The sequence below is a fragment of the Pleurodeles waltl genome, chromosome 11 (genome assembly GCF_031143425.1).
Source record: "Pleurodeles waltl isolate 20211129_DDA chromosome 11, aPleWal1.hap1.20221129, whole genome shotgun sequence".
NCBI lineage: Eukaryota > Metazoa > Chordata > Amphibia > Caudata > Salamandridae > Pleurodeles > Pleurodeles waltl.
This window is the reverse complement of record NC_090450.1, coordinates 930,536,477-930,562,110: the sequence shown is the minus strand read 5'-3', so window position 1 is coordinate 930,562,110 and position 25,634 is coordinate 930,536,477. Positions and strand designations below refer to the sequence as shown.

The following is a 25,634-nucleotide window of genomic DNA, read 5'->3' as shown; positions in this document are numbered from 1 at the left end:
TGCTCCCCACACACTTTTCAAGTCAATCAACTTTAACCAATATTCATAGCCTTCTATAGCCATCCGGGAAACAAAGAAATCCGAATAAAGAATTTCAGATCTGTCAATAATATATGTACATTTTCCATCAGTGGCAATTTAAAATAATATGACTCAGCATTTTTAACATTGTGCCCAGAAAAATATGAAACCTTTTCAGAATATGTTTTAGAACTCCCTTCTGGTGGAGTTGGACAATGTTCCCATTGTGCGTAATTAACAATAGTCTTTGGGGTACCTGCTCTGTGAATGAAATGGTATCCATAGTAATTATAGCAAAACATATCACCATAACTCTCTTTAGACAGATTCACTTTCAATTACACTAAAATTATGCAACTCAGTCATCATAGAATCAATTGTTTTGACATCCCAGTCATCAGAAACAACTCCGGGTATTAATACATTATTCATAGAATGTTTAAGCACATATGGTATTTGAATGACCTCGGTCGGGCCGTATATATCAAATGTGACTTTATCCCAAACAATCCCATCAGGAATTGGTATAGCGGAAATGTTCACGAAAGACAAGTCTCTGTGGACCTTGTGTGAAGAAAAATTGGGTTTTAGGACCTCATCTACCAGTTCAACTCTTGATCCTTCAGGAAGGTAGTGACCATGTATTAATAGAAAGAAAGTAATAACAAAGCCAATCCAAAGGAGGAAAGCTAATATAGTGAAGGAAAGACACAGATAGTTCCATGGGAAAATAAAGTAATTTGTTTTAAGCCAGTTTATCAGCTTATGTGATTTTGTCAGTTCAGATGTAGGAGAGGCAAATGAGTCTGAAAAGGTATCATTGATGTCAGAAAAGTTCCAGAAGCAGTTCGTATAAAAAGGGGAGCCGCATTTGATGGAGGAGAGCTGGTAGGAGTCTCCCGCAGTGGTTCACTGTAAAAGACGCCATCCGTTTGTGTAGAAGTCAGGTCAAATCGATCAGCAATTTCTGTGTAGCTTGATGTAACAGTTATTAGTGCAACTAAAGCAAGATCATTTTCCACCGTCCCCAAGCTCAGAGAGGGGTCAGAGTTGCTGCTTAAAACTTGTAGCGGGACATTTTGACCAGTAGTGAGAGGGATTCGGGTACTACTAGTTGTTCCTCTTGGTGTGCTGTGCAGGATCGGCCACATGGTGTAACTTGACATTGTCGATGGAGACAAAGCGATTTTCTGTAGAACCAGGCAGCGGTGGTAGAATGGCAGTTCTGGTACCGTGTATTCCCAGGACTGGGACCAGTACACGATAGGAAGGACCAAACTCCTTTTTCACAGCAACTTTTTCACATACTAGATTTCGGAATCCAGCCGGTAGATGTTATTGGTACATCCTTAATTCCTACGGAGGCAGCACTGGCAGAAGCGTTTTTGTCACGGAACTGTTGTAATTCCTGCAAGACAGTGACACGTTCATTTATGTCAAAAGGTGTTTCTGCCACCTCCACGCCAGGACCATCAAGATCTGGAACATACATTTGAGTTCCAAACAGGCACTCATATGAAGTACGACCCCCAGGGACCTTCTAGGCAGATTATTAAGTGCTCTCTGGACTCCATACAGGTGATTAAGACAACTACGATCTGTGCCTAATACTCTGGCTGTTAAGGATTGCTTTAAATCTCAGTTTCATCGCTCCACAACACTATTTCCCTCGGGATGAAATGGAGACGAGTAATGGAGTTGGACCTCGAACGAAGCCAGGGCGTCCCTGAATGCCCTTAAGGCGAAAGCAAGGCCCTGGTCCGAGTGGAATGCCGCAACTGCATATGGGCAGTTAAAGACTTGCAAATCTTTATTAATAGTCCGAACGTCAGCCGAGCTTTGTGGCCACACCCATAGAAATCTGGAGCAGGAGTCAACAGCAACTAAGATGTATTTGTATGCACTGTCCAGTGTTAGGGGACCGCAGTGGTCCAAGTACACACATTGTAATGGTGTGTTTGAAATTAGGAGGGTTGTCTGCGGTGGGCGTTTGACGGTGGACCCCTTTATTTGTTGGTAGATATCACAACAAAGGACATATTGCTTGGTCTGTTTGTATAGACCTGACCACCAATAACGAGCCTGTAATAATGATATTGTAGCTGCCACAGCAACATGGGCAGAGGCAACCACCTCATGTGCTGCTTTGATCAACTCTGGTCTTAAGTCTTTATTGGAAATTACTCGAACTCCCACACCTGGTATTTTTACTTCTGCCTCAAGGAAGCCTCCCTTCAGGTAGGAATATTTAGCAGGGAATGCTTTTGCTAATGGCGTGCCTTCAGCCGTGGCTTTCACTGCAGCCCATATGTCATCATCCGGTTTCGTCCTAGAATGAGTTACTGCAGCAACAGAAGCCGTAGCTACTGCTGATTTGGCTGCTTCATCAGCCAGTGTATTTCCAGCAACGTGTATTCCAATACGCTGGTGTCCAAGTGTATGTACAACATGGACATTTGGTAGCGTTTCCCTCAGATCCTCTACTTCCCCCCAACAGGAGTCTGGTGTTTGATGGTGTTACCTTTAGAATCTCTGAACCCATTCTGGCGCCAGTAATGCAGATATTCATTGAAGGACTGGACACAATAGTACAAATCACAGACAATCAGTGTTAACTGGTCAGGATCCGTATGTTTCAGTGCCATCATCAGAGCCTTTAGCTCTGCCAGTTGTGCAGTGAAAGTATGTTGTGGATAGAACTAACTACCCTCCATATTGCCGCTTACGACTGCACAAGCAGCGGAGAATTGATGCTTTGTTCCTATTGCAGGTTGTGCTGAGCCATCAGTGTACATGACTCTTTGATATTGATCAATAGGCAGTGTATTTGCCGGACCTGGGTATTCTAGTTCATATTGAAAAAATTATTGAGTTTGTGACTTTGGGTCGAAGATAGGGTAAACATCAGTGGCTGTCAGAGACGTTGCCCATGGGATCCAACATGGAAGTAATGCTTTAGCGTTTGGAACACAGGCTTTGGTAACAGCCTAAGGGCTGGGATTGGAGATACGTCAATAATGCGTTTACCCTGGGCCAGTGGTCTTTCTTTAATGACAGCCATCTGAACAGCAGTGAGAATTTTCTCAGTGGGAGCAAAACGTTGTTCTGCTGTTTAATACAGATGTGATTTGTATGCAATTGGGACTGTCTCACCCTCATTGAATATTACATAAGTGAAACCAATGGCACTGGCAATTACTCTGATTTTATTGTCCCTTGTGTGTAAATGATGCTCTGCAAGCATGTCTTGTTGCAATGTTCTGAGAATGCGTGTGTGTTCGACTGTCCAGAATTTACTGGAAAAGTCAGGATGTATTAAGTCATATAAAGGTTTTATGTGTGATGCGTAATCTGGAATGTAAGTTCTGCCAAAATTTAGGAAACCCAATAGTGTTTGGAGTTTTTTAATGGTATTTGGAGGTTGTAACCGTGCACATTTTTCCAAAAATTGTGACGCTAGTCTCTTTCCTTTACTTGATAGTTCATATCCCAGAAACAGGACTCTAAGGAAGGCTTTTTTTTATTTTTTTTATTGAATTTATAAGCGAATTCGGCAAATCCCACAACAATGCGGGCTACCCATCTTAGATGCTGTAGTAATTCATCATCTGTAAGGTAGATATCATCTATATAGGACAATGCCTCAGGGTCAGTGTCGTGCAATATTGAAGTTACGCGAGACGAGAACAGTCCTGGACTGTTCTTGTACCCCTGTGGTAAAAGACAGATTTTTTTCTGGGAGCTTAGTGCGCTGAAACTTGTTAGGTCTCTACTTTCAGGCGCTATATTTTGGCAGAAGAAACCATTAGAAATGTCCAGTGTTATTTTGTATTGTTTGCGCACTGTGTTGTTCATAAGTGCTGTGCTGTGAGTTTTGTATAGCATATGTGCATGTATGACTGTTGAAATGTCTATAGTCTAAGACTATTCTGTATGAATGGTTGGGTTTAGCTACAGGGAATAAAGGATTATTCATTGGTGAGACACAGGGTTCAATTACGCCCTGGTACTCTAGTTGTGTGAGGATTTCCATCACGGGTGCTTTAGCATCATGTTTTATTGGATACTGAGGTTGGGGTTGATTCTTAATTGGAATTACATGATAGGGGGAATCCTTATCCCACCCTATGTGGTTGTGATATAGCGCCAATGCCTGCACCCATGCCCAAACAATGGCATAGGACTCTGCAAGCTCTTCTGGAACAAGGGGCGAGAAAGAAGGTTTGATAACCTTTTCCCCATATGGGCATGTTCAGACAAATTCAAGTGGCCAATCCTTTTAGGCCAGTAGAATATCATAAATGTTTACAACGTGGTCCCAAAAGATTGCGTCTATTGTGCGTTCAATGTCTCCTTCTAACTGTAATGTTACTTTATACACCCTGTCAGGCGTGGAGACATGCATGTCAGCAGTTTCACGTTGTACGAAGTCATCAGTTGCTTTCACCTCCAGATGCCCTTGAAGATTCCGGCTAACTATTGTGACCTCTGCTGCTCTGTCTAGCAGTGCTAGTGCCCACTTCTTGTTCTTCAATAGAGCCCTTTTCTTGAGTGGCATGACGAATCGCAACTGCTGCCACTTTTTTCTTTTTAAATTGTGTCTTGTGTTAGGGAACATTCTCTTCTTTTTTGACAGAAACTTCTGTAGAGCGTTGTGATTCCTGTATTGGTTTCACATACTCTGTTCTTCGCTCTGACCGCCCACCTCTCTCACTGCATTTTTCCGGTGAGTCCTGAAAGGAACGAGATTGGCGTGTATCAGTATATTGATATCTGTCAGGCATTTTAATATTATCTATGTTTCTGAGATTATATCTATTCTGTGGGGTCTCCGTATGCGGAGATTCTCCCCTTTCTTTTTTAGGTGTTTGTTGTTTTTTATCCCAGCGTTTTTTTTGGTAGTATCTTTATTAGATTTATCCTGAGACTGTGGTTTTGTGGGTTTGGCCCCCAGACTATCTTGACCAGTGCTAGAGTAGGTCTCTGCGATAAACTTTGGCAGCTCACGTTCTTGATCCTGTGGAGGAACGTCCTGGAGCCGAATGAGCACTGCTAGTGTAACTGCTTCCCCTTTAAGGTTACTTAATATGATTGAAGATACCGTGGCAAAATTGCCCATAAGTTGCATCCCCAAGTCCAGGGCCGGGGCAGCCCCGTATTCATCTTGAATCTGTTTTAACACTTCCGGTAGATTGGCAGGTGTCAGTGTACAGTGTGCAGTAGTATAGAGCCTGGCAAATACTGTGCACCAAGTATTGCAGTTATCTACTGTGGGAACCATCCCAAATGGCAAGCACATAGTTAATATTCTTTGCTTATCCTGAGGTCCCGTATGGGGAAATACTGCATCCAGTGCATTTTTTTCATTTAGCTAACCAAAATGGAATCTCTTCTCATGTGGTGGGTACTTCACCTATAATCGAATGTACAGTCGCAAGATTAATACCTTGTGTAACTGCATGTGGTTGCACGGGGGCAGCACATGCTGGGTTTGTATTTAATATTTGCATTGCAAACTGTCGAAATTGTCTATATATTTCCATCAGCTCAGCATATAAGCGGCGGACTTCAGCTGCCGTCAAGGTTGCTGCTTCAGGGTGTGGTGTATATGTGGCCAATAAAGGCCAGGTAGGACCATCATTACTTAGAGGACCTAACGTGTAGGGTTGTATGTGGTAGGGTGCCATCAAGCCAATTATTATGTTCTTGATAAGATAGAGGTATTTCTAGATATGCAGATGCTCTATATTGTGCAGGTATATTTTCAGGTGTATAGTGATTAAATATATTTGTGTTCCCATCAGCTGCTGGAAATGTGACCCAAGAATAGAAGATTTCTGTTCTAAAGGCTGGACGAGCCTCAACAACAAATGTAACAGGACCCCCTGGGTCGTTAGGTCATGTGCCAATAAATGTGCAGTAAGGGGTGGTCGCATATTGACTGCAATTGCTACCCATTGCGGGTTCGCCATGATGAATGGTTAATTTTGTTCAGAGATAAGCACACCAGATAGGGATTATCCTTTTAGGGTTCAAGCTTGAACAACCTACAGTGTTAGTTAGGTAGTCCCTACTTAGCTGAGGAGGAAAATCCTCAATACCACGGACGTCTCCGTCAGTAGTACTGAGGTGTCTTTGCATGTAGTGAGACGGAGATACTCAGGAGGACCCGAAAATTAGTGCCTGACCAAACGTTGGTGGTGCTATGTCACGTAGGTTCTCATTATTCTAATGAGACTGCTGGATTTGGGTGGCAGAATCACTTATACTGCGGGGGACTGAGTCTGAACCCATACCAGGTGACACCTGTCGGCCTAATCCGGGTTTTCTTCCGGCTAACTAGCAGTGCCTCATCTCCACCCAAGAGTAGGGATAATTGGACAACCGGACACACGACACAAATGACTCCTCAGGGGGATTGTGGTCACTCAGATCTCATCCGTTTCTCTCAGTTACATCAGTGTCACGTATGCAAGAACAGTCCGAGGCAGAGTATAGTTAAACAAGGTTTTATTGAAGTAACTGTATTTTAGATAAAAAAGCATGAATTGCAATAACTAGGACGATGAAGCATGGCAGGATTAAAATTGTGTCAAGGAGAATAAAACACAAAAATAACACTACCATATTGTCACTAAGATTGTTAAGGATAGTTCCTACCCAGGCTATGTTAGAGCACAGCAGGTTAAGCTCTAATTCTGCCTTCAGGTTCCCCTGGGAAGACACCATCCCTTGTACCTGAGCAAGAAGCCTGTAGTCTACATAATCAGCTGCAGCGAAGCACTCAGCAGTCAGCATACAGTCGTGGTCATCTAGTTGGAATCTCCCTCTAACGTACATGGGTCAAAGTAGCGTTTTTATAATAAAACATCTGATGTTCCAAGAAAGGATCCCCACGTAAGAGTGTGTATGTTTCTGTGAACACTGGTGACAAAGTGTACCACTTTTGCTGGCAACCTATCTTACTGCAGCCTTGAGAAAAGCACAGCGTGAAAGAAATCTCTTGTTTAAGAACGCAGTGCTGACCTAGGCGAAGAACAGCTAGATAGAGAAAATAAAACAATACTGCAAATGTGGCTATTGTTAAAATAATATAACAAAGCTAGAATAAAACATATCTAGGTTAAAGTGCACAGCGGCAGGCCTAGTTTGCTAAAATAACATGTCTAAAACTATAGCTAAAATGGCTACACAACAAAACGTGGGGGCTAACCATGTCAAAAAGAGGACTCTTCTCACACATTGTTCTGAAATATTTGACAAGATGGTAAGGTATTACTTTTCTCCATTATTCTCTGTCTAAACCTACTGAAGTGGATACAGTATCAAATGAAAATGTCAAGCTATAAGCTTGAATTAATATTAGTAGGCCTCAACACCCATATTGATTTGTTAGAATTCATACATTTGTTATATGTTCCATAGGTTTTGTCTATATCAGTGTTGTTATTTTTTTATATTTTTTTTATACATTATGATGACTATTGAGAGAGATCATCTATTGAGCCAACCAATGTTGTAGCACTTAATTATGCCTCCTTCGCACAGTTTGTCCAAGGCCCTCTTGGCACCCTGGTCGTAGAGTGTGTCCTAGCAGGACTTTAGTGACATGTAGAGATGAATGACAGGTGGGGAGTGGTATCTGTGGTGGCAGCAATCACACAGTAGTGCACGAGACATTTAGCACAGGTGCGGCATTGGTGTGGCTTGCTGCAGTGTCCATGCCATGTTTGCACTTGACAGTTGACCAGAGTTTGATACGCCAGAGGCTCTCCTAGAAGGGAGCTAGCAGGTGCTGCAGATACTATCTCAGCCTCAGTGCCAAATACATTAATATTAGGGGATAGGGGGCGCATGGCCCCACTCACCAAGCTTAATAATAGGCACTGGGTATCCCATCCCCTTGGCCATACTTTTTTAGGGGAGGGGTGTGTGACACGTGCCCCCCCCTTCTCTGAGGCTTAGGAGGCACCAGGGATCCATTGACTGGGGCCAAATTCTATTTATAAGGCATGGGGGAGGGGTGCAGCTCCCTTTTCAAAGTCTTAAGGAGCCCTGGGGACCTCATTAGTCAGGGCCAAATTCTATTTATGAGGGGTGGAGGCAAGCAGGCCCTCTCCTCGAACATTAATAGACCCAAGGGTCCCATCCCATGAATTCTGTTTATAAGGCAAGGACTGAAGACCCCTCTTGATGAGCCTTAATAGGTTTCAGGGACCATATCCTCCAGGGCTGAATTCCGTTTATATTTATTTCCCTAACCACGCTGATACGGGCAGTGAAACTACTATATCCCTGGAGTGGGCTTCCCCGTACATAGTAATTGAGCCAGGCCTGGGGATGGGGCCACTGGGTCCTTTACTGACTCATGGAAATGGGCTGCGGGACCTGCGCACCCACCCTACACTTTGTTTTGCCATTTGGCCTGGAAGATGGGGTTCCCGAGCCTATTTGGGCTTGTGGAGGGGGGGCCATGCACCCCCCTCCCATTTAAAAAAAAAAGTTGGCCCCAAGTGATGGGATCCCCAGGACCAAAATCGCCTCGGGGAGAGATCCACCACATATGACCCTGCCCCCGACATAAAAAAGGTCAGGCAGTCAGTTTCTTTCTTTTTCTTGAGCCCCGGGGAGGTAGTCCCTCTGGGACTCATCTACAAGGTCTGGGGGCGTAAGCAATGCCTATCCTTCACTCCTATATGTTTTGTTTATTAAGAAAAATTGCAGGACTGAGGACTAAGTCAGTGAGTCGTTTAATGGCTGTCAGCAACATTTTTCTTCATCTTGTTGGCTGCCAATCAGAGTGCTAGCTTCCGCTAGAGTCTTACTTCTGCAGGAGCAAGATTGCCCAAAGGAAAAAAAAAGCTTCCTGGGCCAATAAGAATGATTTGTTTTTCAAAATTGGATTCTCAGGACTTGAGTCCCTTAAACCCAACCATCAATAAACTTTTGAGACGTAATATCACAAAAACTACTGAACAGGTTTACACCAAATCACAAAAAGAGCGTTTTCTGGGCCAATATTTAGCTTTCTGCCAAATTTGGTGTAATATTGTCCACCAGTTTTTGCTGTAGCGCTTCTTAAAAATGTTTACGGACAACGCATGGGGATTTTGTGCTGTGGGACCCGCCACCTTTTTCTCGGCTCCCCCTTCACAAATCGACCTGAAGCTTTCCATGCATTAACTAGGCAAAAAAGAGCTCTTTTTTGTGGAGATTCGTCAAACCGCCCCAAAGGTATTAGCAAAAAAAAAAGGCATTTCCTATGGAAATGCTGACCTAACTATAACTACACAGTGGTGATTATATATACATGGATATATATATATATTTATTTTACAACAGTCAAAAGTCTTGCACTCCTGAAGTTACTTTCTAGCATTTAATTTATAATGCCAAGCAAACAAACAGGACAGACACATTTCAGCCCTTGGCCTTTGCCATTTTCACAGATGCTGATAAATCACCGTTATTTAAATATTCATATTCAGTGTTCTAGCAGCCCTCTCCAATTGATGACATAAAACACGGACGTAAGGAAAAGATTATTCAAGGTACCTCGATGTTTGAGCAGCATTTTGAAATGTCACAAAGTATTATAATTCAGCCCAATGCTCAAAGTAATGCTGTCTTCTAGGAACCCAATCCATCATTATGAGCTTCTAAATGTATATGAAATTATGCAGTTCATTCATCATTAGAATGCCAAAATTCATACAATACACATAATACTAGTTTCATAAATACCTTTTCATGTTGCTAAAACACTGCCTCAAATGTTGATACAAAAAACAAAAATAAAAAAATGACTTTACAAGGTACCTCAAAATTAGAGTGGCCATTTTGAAATTTCGCCAAATATCATAATTTAACCCCAATGCTCCTAGTTGTTGCTATCTACTGGGAATCCTATGATGGATTGGGTTCCTAGAAGACAGCAGTTACTATGAGCTGCTCAGTATCCAGCCTCAGTTCGTGTTCTTTGGGCAGTATATATCTCCGCAGTGTCTGACTGACCTCCCCATGTAGTCGCAATACTGTGCCCTCACACCACTAACTTATCAGCATCCCACTTGGTTTCTTGGCTAAATGGGGAGCCATTGTTCGGCTCAAAATAATGTGTCAGGTGCTCAGCTAGGCCCTCCCGAAACAGGGGGTCAAGGAGCGATTCAGTTTGTAGTTTTCACGTCGGAATGCTGGGACAAGTGCAGCCCCATCATAGCAAGAGCAATAAACTGCAGTGATTAGACAGCGTAGGCGCCAGGTATTCTGTATGACGTATCAGTGAGGCAAGCGACTGGCTGAAGAGAAAGAGCACTAGGCAATTGTTAACATTGTTAACAGGAGACTAGACGGAGAACTCATGGCTGTCTGGGTGGTGCAGGTGCCACATATCGTAACTTTGATTAGTCAGTAAGCTCTGCTAATGTGTTGTGCTTCTGCGGCAAGCCCTCCCAGCCAATGGAGGAACCACGTGGATGCAATTGAAGTCTTCACCCTAGATAGTAGGTGTATGGGGGTCACACAATAAAGCCAGTGTGAACTTGTCCATAAAGGCAGGGTGGCCTTCATTGGGGGCCTAGATAGCTACTAGCAATAGGGGCCTACCATCCAGGCATCCCTCCACCACCACATATCTGCCCTCTGCGTCAGTCTTGTGAGAGTCCAAGACAAAGGGGACCACTGGAACCATCCAGATGAGCACCCCCCAGCGTATGTCGAGACTGGACTGTAGTGCCAAATATCTGACCTCTCCACTTCGAGTTCAGACTATGACAGGTTAATCTCTTGTAGGAGAGTCACATTTATGCCTCGTTGTTTAAGGTAAGTGTGGATGCTGTAGCGTTTGGTTGGTGTAGCCATACCCCTCGCATTCTAGGACAGGAAATTGTACTGAGGGGCTGAGGTCTAGTTAGGTGTTCCGATAAGTTTTATGTATCTATGACTGGCAAGAGGTGGACACTCTTTCCAAGCCTCAGAGCTTTTCAGACAGAGACATCCCTCCCTTTAGTTGACCCAGGTCATGCATCCAAGTCCATGTGTCTTTTTGAGTCATGAAGAAATGGGTGGTGTCCCCATCTATGGACCAGAGTTTGACAGAACAGCATATTTGAGTCTCAAGGTGCATAGTTGAGCCTTCTTATTTGTATAGGAGGTACGGCAGCATTGTACCTTTGTGGTATAACCCAGGTATGCAGTGATGTCACAGTTCTCAAAATGCCAAGGGTCTTTCACTCCGAAAAGCTGTTAGAGCACGGCTGCAACTTTCATTTCGGAAGATATCGGCCGGTCAGTGATGTGACCCTCACTGGCTTGTTGGTTCTTCGCTGGTTGCAGAGTGGTAACTCCTCTCAGAAGGGAGATCTTGGGCGATTGTTGAAGCCTAGAGGTCCTCTGGGTTTCTTGAGGTCAGTCCAGTGTCCAGCTCCTCCGCAATGGCTATTGTCGGGCCCTGGGTGCAGCAGGCAGGGTTTGGTGCCTTTTCTTGATGCAGCAGGTCCACAGTTCTCTTGCTTTGGATCTTCTTTGGTGCTGGTCATCTTTGTCCTTTCAAATCTGAAATCTTGGTCTAGGGATGCCCACTAAATACTGAATTTAGTGGGCGTTTTAGGGGGAACCTGGTAGTGTCCAATGGGACACTTACCTTTGAGTGGCTACACCCACTATAGTGACCAGTTCCTGTGGGAATGGTCACTCCCCTAAACCTAATTGGCTAATTTTCCCCCATTTAAGATGGAGGAAATTGAAAAAGAGGGTCCACTTCGCAGGCAAACATCTTAGGAGTGGTGCATGCCAGGTGAGAGCACCCCCCCCTACCATTTGTGTGGTTTCCTGCAGTTGTTCTCTCCAAAAGTGGGTATTTGCAAATGGGGAGGCCATCTGCTGTTAGCAGCAGGGCTGGCGGTCGAGTTTCAAGGGCGGTAAGCCCTTTGAAGCTCACCAGCAGGGCAGTGCACATTCCTGGAGGTTGGGGGGGGGAGGGTCTGTTAGCATCTCCACCCAGAAAGGGCATTGTTTCACAAACCAGAGAGACAGGGCTCTTCCTCAAGGTTTGTAAATTGGCTGTCTGAAGGTGGCAGGCTGAATAGAAGCAGTCAGCAACCATGCCAGGTTAGTTAGCTTTTGCAGGAGGCACCTTTTAAGGTGACCAGTGGGTACATTTTATAATAAATCCAGTACTGGTACCAGTTTGGATTTACCATTCTGAGTTGTTTGATACCAAACAGCCCAGGGTTCAGAGTAGTTATTATGTAGGTAGGAAACTTGTGTTGACCACTGTCCAGCACATATATTAAAATGGCTGCTCTGTTCACTCACTATGTCCCCGGTTTGGCAGGGACACAGTGAGAGCATATTGCTCATGCAGCTATGCCCTAACATATAATATGGAGCACCCTGCCGTAGCGCTGTAAGGCCTGCTAGAGGGGTGTCTTATTCTTAGTAAATGTAGTGTTGAGTTTGTGTTTTAGGTTTGCACCAGGACACCAAGCCTGCAATGGCAGGGCTGGGTGCTTCCGAGTGCATGGCCCTAGCAAGTGGCACAATCAGAACTACTGCTGTCATGGGCCTACCGTTAGTACCCCATGCCCTGGGTACCTAAGTACCTTTACCAGGGACTTACAGTGGTGGCTAGAGCTGTATCCAATTACCTTTACAATGTTTTAGGAAATGAACACTGGCACTGGTAACCAGATTAGCAGGATCCCAGTGCACTTCAGTCCAAGTTGCATTCAGAAACCAGACAAAACGTTGGGGGGTACTGCAACAGGGTGCCAGTTTCCCACAGCATCCAATACAATAGGCAGGGTAGACATTGAAGCCCTTTAGTATGGCAACAGAAAGGGAAGGCACAAGCCAATGGTAGCATCCTTTTGAAGCAGCGTCATCGGCAAGCCCTGAGGATGCCAAAAATGACTCACATTATATTGTCTGCGGGCTCCCCCCAGACAGCATATCTGCCCGCAGGTTCCCCAAGGGGCATTGCAGCAGACCTCACCTGTGTCAGGAGCAGCAAGCAATCCGGGGCATTGGTCACTGTCCGCGTCTCCTCCGATGATCATAGGCCGCCTGGCGGGTGGGGTCCGGAAGTCAGCTTTGGCTCAGTCATGGGCCTCCCAAGCCAAACCGTATGTCGCTGCAAGCAGGCCGCACCACAAGGACATAGACACCATTGAGTTCAAGACACCTGGCTCTGGCTGGGCCTGCACCAGGATCCGCGGTCTCAGCACTCTGCACTAGCATGGATTGCTCAACTCACACAGGAGGTAGGCACCGTCTTCTTGCACCAGGGAATCAATATGCAGAGCCTCAGCTAGATGGGTGCTGCAGTTTCGCAACCTGTATGCAACCACCTGGAATGTGGGGGCAGTAATGGTCGTGGGGTGTTGGGGGGGCTGACTTACCACCTCAATGCAGCGGGATGGTCTAGAGAACCCAGGATTATAGTACATTTAGGCAGGCATATGCAGAGCTTAGGCAGAGACCTCTGCCTTGGCTGCCATCTTGGCCATGCCCCCTCACATAGGGAAAGCAACTCACAAAACCTGGAGTTCAGCGATTGCCGTTTAATTTCCTGAGTTCAAACAGCATCATAGTTATACTCCTGCCTTGAAACTCCAGTGAACAGGACCAATGCATCCTTGGTTTGATCAAGCTCCCCAAGCCATTTCTCACAATAGAATGATACACCATGGACTGAATCCCTCACTATAGAATTCCAGCCAGATATCCTAAATAGTCCCATTACCAGGCTGTGAGTTCCAAGTCATCTAGCAAAAACAGTGCATCTGATGATAGAGAGCAAACCTTCAAGACCAAGTATCTGAGCAGTTTTTTGTATGATTTCACACATTCATGAGAAAAATTATAAGAATAGGTTAAGAGAAACTAGAGGAAGAGGGAGAATAAGTATCTACATGATACTGATTTTTTTAGTCCCTGTTGTTGAATATAGAATCAGATTTGATACCTTAGCCTAAACCCAATGCTTTAGTACATGGTGCATAATGATAATACAGGTTGTATTTTTAACTAGCGTTCAGGTTCTTAGACTATTAGTTTTAAACATTTACTAAAGTACTGTTAACACTGCTTTGTTGCTGACTGTATCAACTATGATTATAAGGGACTTTGCAGTTTCTCCAATGTGTGTTTTTCCAAGGAAAGAGATCAAGCATGCAAGACAGATCATTTGAGTTGGCTAAAAAGATGCAATGCTGCAGCCTATTTTATTTCACCTGTTCTAGAAAAATGTGACAGTTCAAATAAAGTACAACATTTCTTTGCCTGTTCTGGAGCCTGTCCACAAGCTCCATCGAAGAGACAAGTATTAGCAGATTCCTAAAATCTTGCCAACCAGTAATAAACTACTTGAACTTCTCCTTCTAGAGAGCATAAAGTTGCTACAGATTCTGCTACTCCTGATACTGAAAAAGAGCCCTTGCACACCATAAAGTATTTTCAAACAGTAATGTCAAAAAATTGGTGTCTCTGATTGCCTTCCACAACTATTTAGTTTTTTCTTAACCCAACAAATTCAAGGGATGATTAACCCAGTCTAAGCCACTCTCTGGACCCCATGCATGAGCCTCGATGCAAAGTTTAGCACTCCCGCAGATTAACCATTTGTAATTATAGTAAATCTTCCAGTAACATCTGTAATTATTACTGTAGTTCTTGATAAGGAGAAGAGTCCAGGTCCATTTTGCCATTTTGGCAAAGAGGCTGAAGCCTGGGAAAGCCAAATTATTTTTTACCAGAATATTTTTGTGCTTCACCAGCTGATTTATTTGTTTGACTAGATATACTTTGGTTTGTACAGCGTTCCATGTCATAGATTTACAGTGTGTTTGGAATATGCTATTTTCAACAGGGACTGATAAAGCATTAGAAAAGTTCAAGATGAGTGTGGCAATAGGTACATCTTTGAGCACATTGATTACTACATTCTAAATGCACACTCTTTATAGCCCTACCTGGTTTGTAGAGACAGGCATTTACTTAGAGGCAACAAAAAGCATCCATCAAGAAACTTACAATTCAATTTAAGACAAAATCAGGTGCTTCCTCTTCTACTGCTTCCACAGAACTTTTAAAAAAGCAAGTCATACTGACTTCCTCTCTGAGGTATAGATAGCCCTATTAACCTTCTTGATTAGTACATCCCCAGGAGAAGGGAGGCTATTGTTCTTCTATCATAAGCAGATGCAGATGACTTGGGACCCATCGATTCTCAAGCATCACAGGTTATGCTACAATCCTTCCTTTGGTCTTTGCAGGGTGATATCCACAATAACAAGAAGTTTTAAAGCAACTTCTTTTAACAGCCATAAAACTGGTTTTAGAGGAAGAATGGAGTGAACTGGTACTCCACATACTTTATTTTCCTCAAGAGAAATGGAGGCTTCAGGCCAGTTTTAAATCATTACGACTGGAAAAGTATCTATCCCTAAAGATCTTTCACAACGCCCTCTGGCCAAGATCGTGGTTGACATCTATAGATCTCCAAGATGTGAACTCGCACATCCTCATCAAGTAAGAGCATTGTCATTTCTAACATTAATGATTGGAGATCAGAAATACATATGCCTGACTTACGGCTTGAACTCCATACCAAGCTTGTTCCCAAAGGTTGCTTAGTAGTCAATCAATCAATCAATCAGGTGTTTTCAAATCACACTACTGACCCATAGGGTCACAAGGTGCTGACAGGTATGTCCTCAGAGATCAGTTTAAGAGCCAGGCCTTGAGGTCCTTCCTGTACTGAGGCATCGATGGCGAGTGTCTGAGATGAAGGGTTAAGGTGTTCCAACCTTTTGTTGCCAGGTATGTGAAAGAACTTCCTCCAGCCGAGGACTTCTTTATGCGGGGTACGTTGGTGAGTAATTGCTGGGACAAGCAGAGAGGTCTGGAAGGGGAGTACCAGGTGATGTGGTGGTTTAGGTAGCTGGGTCTTCCGTCATCGAGGGCTCCGTAGGTATGCAGAAGGAATTTGAAGTTGATCCTCTTTTTGACGGTAAACCAGTGGAGGTTTTTCAAGTGTTCTGTTATGTGCTCTCAACAGCAAATGTTTAGGACGAGTCTGGCGCCGGCGTTTTGAATTTGTTGCAACTTCCTCAGGTTCGTCTTGGTGGTTCCGGCATAGAGGGCATTGCCGTAGCCAAGTCTGCTCATGATTAGTGCATGTGTCACAGTTTTTCAGCAGTTGGTTGGTAGTCATCTAAAGATCTTCTGTAGGAGTCGGAGAGTGTGAAAGCAGGTGGAGGTGACAGAGTTGACCTGTCTGGTCATGGTGAGTGTTGAGTTGAGGTTGACGCTGAGGTTTCGTGTGTGGTCTGTGGGGGTTGGGCGCCTGCCCAGTGTTGAGGTCCACCAGGAGTCGTCTCTGGCTGAGGAGGAAGGTCCCATGATGAGGATCTCATTTTTGTCACAGTTCAGCTTAAGGCAGCTCTCCCTCAACCAGGTGGCGACTGCTTCCATCCCATCCCTGAAATTCTTCTTGTCTGTTGAGGAGTTCTTGGTCAGGGAGATGATCAGCTGGGTGTCATCTGTGTAGGAGACGATGTTCATACCATAGTTCTTGACTATAGGGGCGAGCGGCCTCATGCAAATGTTTAACATCGTGAGGCTCAGCGATGATCCTTGGCGTACTCCACAGCTGATGTCTAGGTTCTGACAGCTGTGGCACGAGTCTGACTTTCTGTGTTCTGCCTTTCAGGAAGGAGTGTATCCATCGAAGGGCCTTGCCGCGTATGCCCGCAGTGTGGAATATAGCACATAGGGGGCAGTGGGATACCTTATCAAAGGCGGCTGAAAGATCAAGTAGGATGAGGGCTGCTGTATGTCCACGGTCGAGGAGGGAGCAGATGTCATCCGTGGCTGCGAGCAGGGCAGTTTCGGTGCTGTGGTTAGTTCTGAATCCTGATTGGTAGACGTCCAGGATGTTGTCCTCGATGTGTTGCCGTAGCTGAATGTTGATTGCTTTCTCTGTGACTTTAGCTGGGAAGGGCAGCAGCAAGATGGGGCAGTAGTTCTTGAGATCTGTTGAGTCGGCTGTGGGTTTCTTCAGAAGAGTGTTGTTGGTGAGTTCAGCGAGTCTTGGAGTCCAAAGCTGTCGTAGATTTCTTTGATCTTCTAATGGAAGAAGACAGCAAGTCTGTCGCAGAGATCCTGAGATGGAGGGATGTTGGTGGTCTCGGCTTGTGGTTTGGCGAATTCTTTGATGACGTTAAAGAGTTCTTTAGTGTTGTGTGTGGTGGTGTTGATGCGGGCCTGCAGGGCGGTTTTCCTGGTGGACCTGATGAGGCCGTGGTGGGATCTAGTGGCAGGTTTGAAAGTTGCAGGGTCTTCAGAGGATTTGCTGTTCCTCCTCTTATTCACCAGCATAAGAGATTTGATTCCAGGAGTGGAGGCGTAAACCAGCTGGCTTACTTGGAGGAGTGTTTCCCAGAGGTCGTCCAGAGGGGAACTAGGGTGTCTGCACAGTCGGTAATCCATTTGTGGAGATTGCGTGCTGAGTTGTTGGCGTCTGTCGTGTCATGGGGTGGTGAGTTGCTGAGGGTGTTGATGAGTTGCTCCTCAGAGGTCTGGTTCCATTTTCTGTAGAAGAGGCGTGTTGTGTGAGTGTGCACTGTGGGTGATGAGCTGGAGAAGTGGATGCAGTAGTGGTCGGTCCAGTGTAGCAGGGTTGAGTCGACTATGATGACGTTGCTGCTGGCGGACAAAATGGGGTGGAGGGTGTGTCCAGTGGAGTGCATTGGTGAGGTGACTAGTTGCTTGAGCCCGATTGTGGCAGCCCATAGTCTTCTTATTGGAGTTCATCCATATCTTTTAGGTGACTATTCTTCTGATTATTTGCAACACTCTCTAAAGTCTTGTATTTTTCATTAAGGAAAAAAAATCCATCTTTTTTCATTTTAGAGACTTCAGTCTATGGTAGTCGTGAAAGACTATGACATAGGTCTATCATGTTTACTTCTGTAGTAGATGGTGTTCCCAAAACACATGGTGGAATGTTTTACAGAGCATCGTGTAACCTTACCTCAATGGCCCCAGAGGCTTTTGATCATATGATTTTATGTTTGCATGTGGTTCCCTTGCTCTGGCTTTGGATTAGAGTTCCTCAGTCTCTTTTAGCTGACAAATAGAATCCGCCTCTCTACTGTCAGTCAAAGATGATTATTAGTTTCATGGCTGAGTTGCAGCAGCTTCATGAGTGGACTTGAGTGACCTGTAGCTTACTGGAGATGTTTTTTTGTTTTACCGTGGGAAACTACACTTAATCTCCAGAGTCTACACCTTATTTATGAGGAGGGAACAAGAGAGTAGGAGATGCTCTTCTTTTCTATTGGTAGGTTTTTCTACAGTTCAAGACACTCTGCAAAACTTCATGCTCATTTTAACCTTTCCACTTATGGGTTATAGAGGCTGTATCAGCTCTTGAACATCTTTTAGTTCTTTCCTCACACCCCAGATCTAGATGGGCAAACAGAACCAGTTCTTCACGCCAGACTCACCTTGATGATTTTGCATTTATCATACCTGAAAAAGCTAGCCTACACACTTTGGAGATATTCCAAAATGTGGCTAAAAATGAATCTACTTTGGAACAATTGAAACTCAGATAGTTGCAATGTTGTAATTGGGCCTTTGGTAGGCTGCTATAGAGATATATTTGAATAGGAATTCTGAAGTTTTTTCTTAAACATGGACTGTGAGACACCATTTTGATGGTCTTATCAAACCATTCGTTCAAGGATACTGTCCCTTCACACGACTTTTAAACTTAGCTCTGGCTTTTGAAGGGCTGCATATTTAGTGGCGATCACATGCCTTAAAAGACTTTCCAAGTTTCAAGCTTTTACTTTTGAAGAGCCTTTCATCATCTTCCACATTATACTTCTGACAGTCTCTTCTTTCCTTCCTTCAGCATTAACAGAAATTTGTGCTTTTTGGTTGGAGAGGCTTTTCATGAACTTTTTTATGCGAGCTGCAAAGATTGATGTGAAAAAGACAAAATCCTTTCATCTTTCTGAGGATCTGCTTATTTCAGGCAACACAGCAGCTAAATCCAGTATCACCAGACAGATAGTTTATCTAATTTCTATTGCTTATGATGTGAGAGTTCAGGCACCTCTGGTATTGACGCAAGGACAAAGGAGTTGCCTAAGAAATTAATATGTTTATAATGTGTGGCTGTTGATACACATGCAATGTGTACTTCTGCCATCTACTGTTGGGCTCAGGAGTCATAGCATACTTTGTGACTCAAAAGGACTTATTTGAAGAAAAACAAGTTGTAAAGTCCAAGCCTAGTACTAGGTTGTAGGAATGTGAATCTACAGCACTACAAACAGATGCTAACAGGGTAAGTAACATATTTCCTTTTACAACGTTCACAATATCTTCATTAATGAATAGTAAATTAGGGTGAATAGTGTATATTATGTTGCAGTAAAACATTCTGAGATCCACAGTAGCACCAGGATTGAGAAAGATGTGATTTCAGTTCTCACCTGAAAAGCATTAGGGATGGAGCATTGCAGATCTCTGAGGTAAGATTATTCTCGACACCAGGTGCAACACTGTAATCTCTTGTCGACCTTTGACCATTCACTAGATATTGCAGGATCAGGATGTTATTATCTGTGGAGTGGAGAAGGTGAGACAGTTGTGTTTTTGTTATCTTTCTTGGACGTATGTCGGATATTTCTTTCAGTGCCCCTATAGGTAAGATAAATGATCTTAAATTTAGGTCTGGGAGCCAGCTAAGGCTTTTTATTTGGACTTTCAGAGTTTAAACATTTGATCCCATCCTTAAAATGGCACCAAGGGAGCTAATTTGTCCATAATTTCTTTAACAAGTTGAAAAGGCCTGAAGCATTAGATCCTGAGCATTCATAGTCCTCAATATAGAAGGAGCTCTATAAAAGTAGATTTTATTGTGGTACTGAAGTTTAGTCTCACTATGGCATACCTACGAATACCTTAATAAGAATTTTCATTCTCATTCATCATTTTGTTTTTCAGATTTAACATATGAGTTGACACTAAAGAATTCTGACCCTACAGGTAAGACATAAATTAAAGTATTTCTGTGCAGTCAATATATTATTAAACAATTGGATTTATCTAAAAGTAATTATCCCAGTATTAACTTTTTATGGAATCGGCAGTAAGCTTTGAAAAGTTGGATTTAGTATGAAAAATGTTTCTAGCAATAAATATTATTTATTTTGTTGGGGTTATAGAAAAGGGCAAACCTAGAGCTGACGAACACCACTTAAGGGCTATCTTCACCCCTGGGATTTGGTGATCATTCAGGATCCTGCTTCAACCATCGAGGAATACCACAGATTATCTATTGTGGGGGACAACTGTAATGTTTAGTATTACTTTCTACGGGATATTTCCTCAGCAAAAGGAGATTCTTGGGGATCACTTTATCACTAGGTACACAAGCTTAATGACTTCTGCTTTCCCCACTCTAGGGTATGGAGCTTGTTTCCTCCCAATCATCCATACAGCCCTGCTTATTGGAGCAACACTACCTAATCCCTGGGGAACAGGGTATGGGGGCTACAGTCTTCCTATTGTTTGTGAGCCCACCTCCATTTTTTTTATTTTTTTTTATTTTTCCATAAATCTGTTTTATTAAATTTTGTTAAAGCTTTACATTTTGTCATAGTTGGGGTTCGTTTCAGTACAACATATCTTAATCTGTGGTATTCACATTATTAAACGATGTTGGAGTGGTGACAACATGGTTATATTACATTTGTTACATAGTTCTTTTGTGATTATTCAGTTTTTCAATGTAGTTGCAATTTTTATTGGGATACCATTTTTACTGTCTGAAATGTCCGGCCATTGCGAATGGTTGAAGGAGAATAAAAGCAGATAATATGATTTTAATATTGATTAACCTCAACAAGAAAACAGGAAATAGAAAAAGAAAAAGGCAAAAACATCTATAATAACTTTGTGTGCCAAGATCAAATTCTATGTGATTATTTCAGGCTTAGCTGGTTCATGTCAGGTTGTGGGTCTATTGTGACAGTACTGTTTGCAGGTGAGGGGGTAGGTCATGTGCCAGGTTTAGCGCATGCTGTTTTCTACTTCCTCAATGCCATGGTGTGCCCAATAATGTTCTACACTCTGTCTTCCTACATAGTGTGGTTTTCTCACTCCTAAATGCTGGTTCGCCTCAGCCCAACCCCTCTTCTATCGAATGTGCTTCTGTGTTATTTAGCTGTAGCAAGAACCCCTTCCAACAGGTGGAGATCGGGAATTGTCGTAGTCCCAGAGTTTCTTCCCGTGCAAGTGCTAAACCCTCTGCACCCGCCCACACCTCAAACGAGCGTCTCCAGGCCTGTATCAGCGGGGGGTCTGGGGACTTCCACCTTCGGGTCACTAGTCGTTTCGCAACAATGAGTCCTAGATCTATGAATCGCGTCTCTGCTCTGTGTTGTTTATCTCTTGGGAATAGTCCCAGAATACATGTTTCCCATGTGAATGGTATGTGTTGTGTTATACAGTTAGATAAGTTGTCAATTACCACCCTCCAATAGGCGTTCAGGCTGGGACATGACCACAGCATGTGCAGCATATCCGCCCCAGTCTCATGGCATCTGGGGCAGCCCGCGTCCTGACGAGCAAAGTATTTGTTTATTCGTGCAGGTGTGAGATAGGCTCTGTTCACTATATAATATTGGATTAGTCTGAATCGCGCGTTACGTGGTATGTTGAGATGACTTGAGGTAGCAGATCTCCATCGCGGAATTGCAATGGGATCGCCTGTGTCCATTTCCCATGCTACACAAGCAGTGCATCATTGTCGGAGGCAGTTTGGATTCTCAGGGCGTCCGCTAGCCAGCTGATTTGGTGTTGGCCGCGGCCCACCACTTGTAGGTATTGGACCAGTAGGTGGGTAGGTGGAGCTGTAGTGATTTCTCCCCATTTGGAGTTCAGAGCCCTCTCCAGTGAGCAGTACAATAGGAATTGACCAGGCGGGCGTCCCATTTCACGGAGTCTAGCGAACAGCAGCAGTTGATTTTCTTCATAAATGTCACCCAGTGTATGTATTTCTAATTCGTGCCATGCACGCAGTTCGGAGTCGGACATGATCCTAGGACCCCTTGGAGTACCCGCCAGTGCCAAGGCAGGCGCAAATGGGACTGTTGATCTCGTGAGGTAGAGCGATCTACGGAAGCATTTATGAGCTGTTTTTAGAAACAGTTGCCATGGGGTCTGTGTGCGTGTGAGCGGGTGGAATAAATGCTGTATTTGTTGGAGTAGGCGTGGCCCTCCCGCTGTTGCTGTGTCTGTGAGGTGCATACCAGCCAGCCATCTAGACACCCACTGGAGTTAAGCTGCCAGATAGTATTGTTCTAGGTTGGGGACTGCAAGCCCGCCCTGATCAGGCAGTAGGTACAGTTTTGTAAGGGTGACCCTACAGCAGCTGCCGTTCCATATAAATTCCCTTAGCCCTGTCTCTAGTGTCCTGAAGAAACTGGGGGGGACGTAGTGTGGGAGGTTAGAGAAAAAGTACAGAAGCCGTGGGAGTATCACCATTTTTAGGAGTGCTATCCTGCCTGTCATGGATAGTGGCAATGTCCTCCAGAACGCCATTTGGGACCTGACCGAGGTTACCGCCCTTACAAGGTTGCCCTCAAATATGTCTTCTTCGTTATGGTAGATTCTGACACCCAGATATTTGAATGTATTAGGCTACCATGGGGCAGGGTTTCCGGCCAGCACCAGTCTCGGGTCCGGCAAGCCCTGGTCCAATGGGAAGAGGCATGATTTCGACCAGTTGACCTTCAAGCCCGATATTGATGCAAAGTGTTGTAGGAGTGAGCCGGCTCTATGTGGTATCTGTGTAATGTCTCTGAAGTATAGCAAGAGGTCGTCAGCGTATAATGACACTATGTGTAAGCCGTCTCCCAGAGGGATTCCCCAAGTGTCTCCTTCCTCACGCAGGGCTGCCGCCAGGGGCTCCATTGCAAGTGAGAATAATAATGGTGATAGGGGGCAGCCCTGTCTAGTACCTCTACACACTCTGATTGGTTCCGATATCTCGGATCCCAGTCCCACCCTTATCATTGGTCTGGTGTATAATAGTTTAACTAAACGAATGTAGGATGATCCCAAGCCGTATTGTTGCAGCACCCTGAACAGGAATGGACATTCCAGTGAGTCAAATGCCTTCTCTAGATCAAGGACGAGGCAGCCTGCCCTCGGCCAATCACGTCTCGTATATTGCATAACCCGGAATAGTCTTCTGATATTATGAGAAGTGTCCCTGGCCGGTACAAACCCGTTTTGGTCGGGGTGTATTAGTTCTGGCACGTTAGGCACTAGCCTTGTCGCTAGTGCTTTGGCTAATATTTTATAATCGGTGTTTAACATTGCCAGCGGTCTGTAGGAGCTCATGTCTGTTAGGTCCCTTCCGGGTTTGGGAAGGGAGATTAGTAGTGCCTCCCTTTGTGTGGTCGACAGGTGGCCCTCCTGTTCATCGTTCTCGTATACTTGAAGTAGCTTAGCTGCCAGGTGTAGCGCGAAGGCTTTGTAAAAGTCGACCGGTATCCCATATGGGCCCGGTGTCCTGCCGGACGCAAGTTCTTGAATACTGGCTTTAATCTCATCAAGGTCGAGGGGTGCCTCAAGTGCCTCAATCTGGTCACTCTCTAAGTGCGGAAGTGTCACCCTGCCAAGGAACTCAGCACTGGGGTCTTCTCCAGTAGTTGTCCTTGAGGTGTAGAGTGTCTCATAGTGTCTTGTGAATTCGGCCTGTATCTCTGTGGGCGTGTACACTAACTCCCCTGTTTGTTAGCGAATTTCCATTATCGGTTTCCTCTCGTAATCCCGACGTATCAGCCAAGCCAGTAATTTACCTGCTTTATCTGCTGATGCATGAGTTCTTGCGGAGTGCGCAGTGTAGCTAAGACATCTCAGACGTTCTAGTAGTGTCTGATGTTCTGCACGTATTATTGCTAGTTTCGCTTTTTCAATTTGGTTGTTAGTAGTTTTGTCTTCCGACTGCGGTAAGGTCCGCTCTATTCGGGTCAGGTCGCGTTCGATAGAACGTCGCATGTTGCACTGGGCTCCCAGACAATGCCCTCGAGTAAAAGTCTTGAATGCATCCCATTCAATCAGCCTCGAGGTGGCCGTGCCTTCATTCTGCTCAAAATGTTCCAGAATTGCGGTACCTAATGATGCTCTAAAGTCAGGGTCCTCTAGGAGCTCTGGTCTCAGTTTCCACGTGGGAATGGGCGCGTGGGGGGGATCTCCGGCACATTCCTGCCACCAGAGGGTTATGGTCTGAGTGTGTGCGACCCATGTATTCCGAGCTCACCACTACCGGAGCAAGGTTCGCAGTGCAGAATATATTATCTAGGCGTACATGCAAGGAGTGGGCCGGAGTAGAAGGAGTAGACTCTTTCCTCTCTCTGTCTCTGTCGCCACACATCCACCAGCTGCCACCGCTGTGTCCATTCTGTCAGACCGCGTGAGGCAGTTCCCACTGGGGATGTGGGCAGCGGTGGGAAGGAACGATCTAGTTCGACGTCTAGTACACTGTTGAAGTCTCCCCCCAGTAGCCACGGTATTGTACTCCAGTTTGCTAAGTGGTGTGATAGACTATGTAGGAAGGTGGTTTGGTCTGTGTTTGGGGCATATATAGAGCCCAATACAATTGTGTGACCCGCCAGTTTCCCTTTGACGAGTACGAATCTACCCTGCGGGTCTATAATCTGTTCTTCGGCTGCGAAGGGCGTGTCTGCCCTAACCCATATCAGCGCGCCTCTAGCATAGGCCGAATGGCCTGGCGCATATAATTGCCCTCTCCAGCGCTGGCGTAACTGGGGGATCTCCTGAGTTGTTAGGTGTGTTTCTTGTAGAAGCACCAGTTGAACGGAGTGTCTTTTAAGGTAGGAGTAGATAGCATAGCGTCGCTTGGGAGTGTGTATGCCCCTTACGTTCCAAGTAATTGTCGTGTATGTAGCCATATCATGGGTGTTGGGACTTTTCTCCCTTCCTTTACCCTTCTGCGCACCTTACACTGCATTATTTCCTTATCCTTCCCTTTCCAGCTAAGACTCGGGGGGTATAGCATGACCTTCGTCAAAAACAAAACACAATCAATACCATCAGAGCAGTTAAAGAACGGGTCACCGCCAAAACACTACAACGAGAATAGTGATAACTTGCAGTTGAGTGTCTGTACGTTACGTGGCTCCACTGATAGGAGTATGGGGTAGGCCGAATATAGCGGGGATGGTGTAGCCAAGGGCCATTATGTCCCGTTGTGACGGATAATTAAAATAATAGGTTAGAGCACGGGGGCCTCCTCTGCGTTCGTTCATCAGAAGAAAGAAAAAGAAGGAAGGAGAGTGGGGAACGCATCAAGTAATGTCCGGCACTGCTTTTATCTACGTGGTCGCAATTCTCACGTGGCCGGCGTGTGTAATTCTTTGTTATGGTGTTGTTGCTCGCTTTGTAAGATAATTTGTGTAGGCGCCTCTAGTTGGGTTCTTCTTGTGGTGTTTTGGCTCTTTGCTTTGTTCAAGAGTCTTTTTAGAAAATTTCGTCTGCGGTGGCTGGTGTTGCAGGCGGCC

General features: G+C 44.7%; 1 protein-coding gene across 3 annotated transcripts in view; it reads left to right on the top strand.

The window, feature by feature from the left end:
- Positions 1-25,634, top strand: part of CCDC92 (coiled-coil domain containing 92) — a 265,352-nt gene that overhangs the window by 170,362 nt on the left and 69,356 nt on the right. For all 3 annotated transcript variants that reach the window (XM_069215015.1, XM_069215016.1, XM_069215018.1), the window contains exon 3: positions 20,047-20,088. In XM_069215015.1, coding sequence (XP_069071116.1) covers positions 20,047-20,088 — 42 coding nt within the window. The remainder of the gene's footprint in view (positions 1-20,046; positions 20,089-25,634) is intronic.